The 3,781-nt window shown below is 34.3% G+C and overlaps 1 protein-coding gene across 1 annotated transcript; it reads right to left on the reverse strand.

The window, feature by feature from the left end:
* Nucleotides 1-1,450: 1,450 nt before the first annotated feature.
* Nucleotides 1,451-3,199, reverse strand: LOC106764457 (F-box protein SNE). The gene has a single exon (XM_014648741.2). It carries the CDS (start codon nucleotides 2,266-2,268, stop codon nucleotides 1,801-1,803), a length of 468 nt encoding a protein of 155 aa, XP_014504227.1. The 5' UTR covers nucleotides 2,269-3,199; the 3' UTR covers nucleotides 1,451-1,800.
* Between the last annotated feature and the right edge of the window lie 582 nt (nucleotides 3,200-3,781).

Genomic DNA, 3,781 nt, shown 5'->3' on the forward strand with positions numbered 1-3,781 from the left:
CTCAATCAATGTAAGAAGGACACTTTGTTTTTCTTTTTCGTATTCTTCAACACTACTCTCTCACTGTCACACTGTAAAAAAATTATCTTATACTCAGCCAATTTTTTATTCACTTCAGTAAATCATTTTTCACCTTCCTTTGCCTAAAAAAATCACACATCTTGTCTGGTGTTTCCACTTTCTATTTCAATAAATCTTATACTTTATTTTAAAATTGTCATAATTGTCATTATTATATATAAAATCTTATTATATTTACAATTTTCTTCCTGTTTCACTTTATTGGTAGATTATAAATGATAATGATTAAACGTATAATTTCATCAAACCAAGAGAACATTCGAAATTAATTATATGGTTATTTCGTATTCTGAGACTAAATCTGGCAAGCCTTTTTATTTATATCTGTTTTTCTTTAACATCTAATATGATATCGCGTTTTTTTTTTCATGATTTATCGGTAAAACATTAAACTTTTATGTCGGATTCCGTACCAGTTTGAGAATAATAAAAAAACATGACAGCTGTTTAAGCTCTGATTTGAAAATGGTGACTAGAAATACCACTTTGTTCTAAATGAATTAATCCAATGAAAAATAAGATTACTTAGTTTTCAAATAAAATTCTGAGTACTTGTTTTTTTTGCATAATATATGTGTTTATGCTTTATCAATTATAATTATACTTTGCGTTTGATGTACATCTCATTTTAAAATAATTAAATTCGTACAAGTTTTTCAATTGAATCTTAACTTTAAAGTAATTCATTTCTTTTGAGGAATTATGGGACATTTAGATAGTTTACTTTAATTTGACATGGACTTATTTAATAAATAATCCAAAAACATATTTTTTAACTAAAAGAGATTGACTTAACAAGTAAATTTATATATAAATAAATAAGAATTATACAATGCTAATGTGTTTATTATGATGTACTAAGTTTTCTACGAGGATGTCTCGAGACTATATTGTTATTAACTCATAATTACATTCTTTAACCCACTTTAGTGCGTTTATGTTTATTTATAGATTTCAAAAAGAGTTACTATATAACAAGCTTTTAAACATTATACTTCAAAATTATGTTAAACTCTTATAAAATTCATACTAAAACTTTAAAAAGACTAATGTTATAGTGCACAGATCATGATAAAAACCAAACGAACTGTATTTATACCTTTATAATAGAATTATATATTTCAAATGTCATCATAGATTGAACCTCATATTCGTTATTAATTAATATTCTGGGAACAAATTCTCACAACAATACACCAGAATGAGACAAATTGAAAACAAGAAGAAACAAATGTGTAATGAAAGAGAGATTAAAAAAAGTGAAAAGCTTATAGTTTTTGTAAAATCTTGTACAAAAGTAACATTATTCCCTTGTTTGTGGAAAAGGCGTTTTATTTTGTAAAAGTCAATTATTTCTGGGCTTTGTGGCGTGCCATAATCACTTCTAAAACGGGCTTAAGCTCCCTAATGCCGCGGTATAATCAAACATTAAATTGAACTTTAATGATAATAATCTGAATTAATGAAGCAAGAAGGTTGTAATGAAAATAAATGGAGTGAGTTTGAAATGAAGAAGCTAGATAGCTGCATATGAATAAATAAAAGATATGAAAGGAGGAATAATTCACGCTTATTACAAGCATTTTTTTTTTTATTGATATGTCCTAATTCAACTATGATATGAGGAAATTAAGAGATGAGAATAAACAAAGAAATTGGTGATATTTTTTAATTTGGTGTATAATAATACCGAAGGCGCAAAAATGAGACGAGATGAGATCAGACGTTGATGGTGTTGCAGAGGAACATGAGGGACGATGCAGACGCGTCGCTGGCGATCCTTCCACTTCCGAGCCTCTCGTAGCTGTCAATGCAGAAGAGCGAGAGCGAGAGCTGCACCTCGTGCCGAGTCCACACTCGCTTCCTAACTCGCTCCGACTCTCCGAGTCGACTCAGCACCGGTCGCACGCACACCATGTAGAGACGCTTGTAGCCGCCCAAGGCCACCACCACCGCGCGCACCGACGCCGAGGAGACGTGGCGGAAGCAGAGATGCTCCCAGAGAGAGTCGTCGTTGCGCGTGAGGCTGCACCACAGACGACACACGCACGCCGCCACACCCAGCGAGGGTCCGTCGAGTCGTTTCAGGATTTCCCGAAGAATGTCTATGTTGTCGTTTATGAAGAACTTAGGCCGTTTCTCTCGCTCTCCCCGGTGCTGCTCCTGCACCATTCTTCCCAGCACCATTCACACACAAAATCAATGAATGGCACAGAGAAGAGAAGAGAAAAGGAAATAGATAGATAAAGAGAAAGCGAGAAAGCGAGAAAGAGAAAGAGAGAAAGAGAGAGATTTATCTAGCTAGCTAGTGGAAGAGGAAGTGGTGGGTTTAAGAAGAAAGTGTGGCATGTGAAAGGTGAAGCAATGTTGGTGTGGGACACAAACGTTAGATTTCTTCGAATAATACTAGACTCGTAAATTTTGCAAATAAAAACGATGTAGGGAGACATTAGTCATGGAAAAAAAAAAAAGTGTTAATAAATGGAAATAAGCAAAATGATAAAATAAAAGGATGTGGGGTTTTGGATGTGAAAAGAGAGATGTATTTTGACTTTGGGGAAGCAATGAATGAAGAAACGTGAAGTTGTGAAGGGTGAGACCGTTTTCATTTGTTACTACGTTGGAGAGTCGTTTGTTGCTGTGGTTGTGGTTGGAGTTGTTGTGTGCATGTATAGAGAGAGAGAAGGTTGTGTTGTTGTGAGTATCGAGGAGAGAGAAAGGGCCAAAAGAAAGGTCCAAAGCAGAGAACTGGAACCGATGCGGTGCTTTTTTCTTCTTGTTGGTTTTCTATATAGGTTTCGGGGTGAGCAGATTTGGTGTTTGTTGTTTTTGTTGTTGTTTGCATTCTCTGTAAATACCTTGTATCGCTTGAGAACCGTTGCGTATCAGAGAGATAGAGTGTAGAAAAAGAGTTCTCTCTCCCTTTGAAATTTTCTGCTGCCGTTGCTTGAATAGTCACACACTCTATGCAGACGTTTTCTGGTGTTTTCTGGACCAGACTTTGGACCATTTTTCATTTTTCTCTAACTTTTTATGACATGTTCAAGTCAAGTACTCAAGTCTGAATTTTAGACTTCCCACCACTCTATGGGGCCATCCCTGTTTCGTCACCAATCTATGATCTATTTCTTCACCCTACAACTCTAGATATGGGGTACCTATATGCACTAAATCCTTCTGTAACTTCCTTGCCACTATCTTAATATCATTCACTGTCTTTCATTTCATGCTAGCTACAAATAATAAGTGTCTCCATATACATATACAACGATTGATGACCTGTTTTTGTTAACAAGATTATAAGTTTTAATCTGCTCTCTTTAAGCCTAATTCTATAGTATATAGTATAAAACCAATGAGATTTGTATTCATTCTAAATTGATTTTTTCTGGTTTTAAACAGTGCTGAGTTGAAAAAATCACATGAATGTTGTCATTATTATACGGTAACTTTGTACCATCTTTCTTATATTACTTGGTGGAGTAGGAAAGTGTTGAATTACAGTTTTCTTCTTCTTGATGAGTTGAAAATATGGCGAAAAGTAATACACAAATGTTAATTATTTGTTACTATTATTAGCATATACTCGACTGCAAAATGGGACAAGACACTGCAATGCATGTGTATGATAGCAGTAAGCATTAACAGCTGGCAAGTGCGCTGATAAGGTTGAAAACTTTACATTTTAAACTATACAAAA

Source organism: Vigna radiata, chromosome 6 (genome assembly GCF_000741045.1).
Source record: "Vigna radiata var. radiata cultivar VC1973A chromosome 6, Vradiata_ver6, whole genome shotgun sequence".
In the NCBI taxonomy this organism is placed as follows: Eukaryota; Viridiplantae; Streptophyta; class Magnoliopsida; order Fabales; family Fabaceae; genus Vigna; species Vigna radiata.

Excerpts from the sequence above, each read along its gene's own strand:
- LOC106764457 (XM_014648741.2), bottom strand. The coding sequence starts at position 2,268 with ATGGTGCTGGGAAGAATGGTGCAGGAGCAGCACCGGGGAGAGCGAGAG.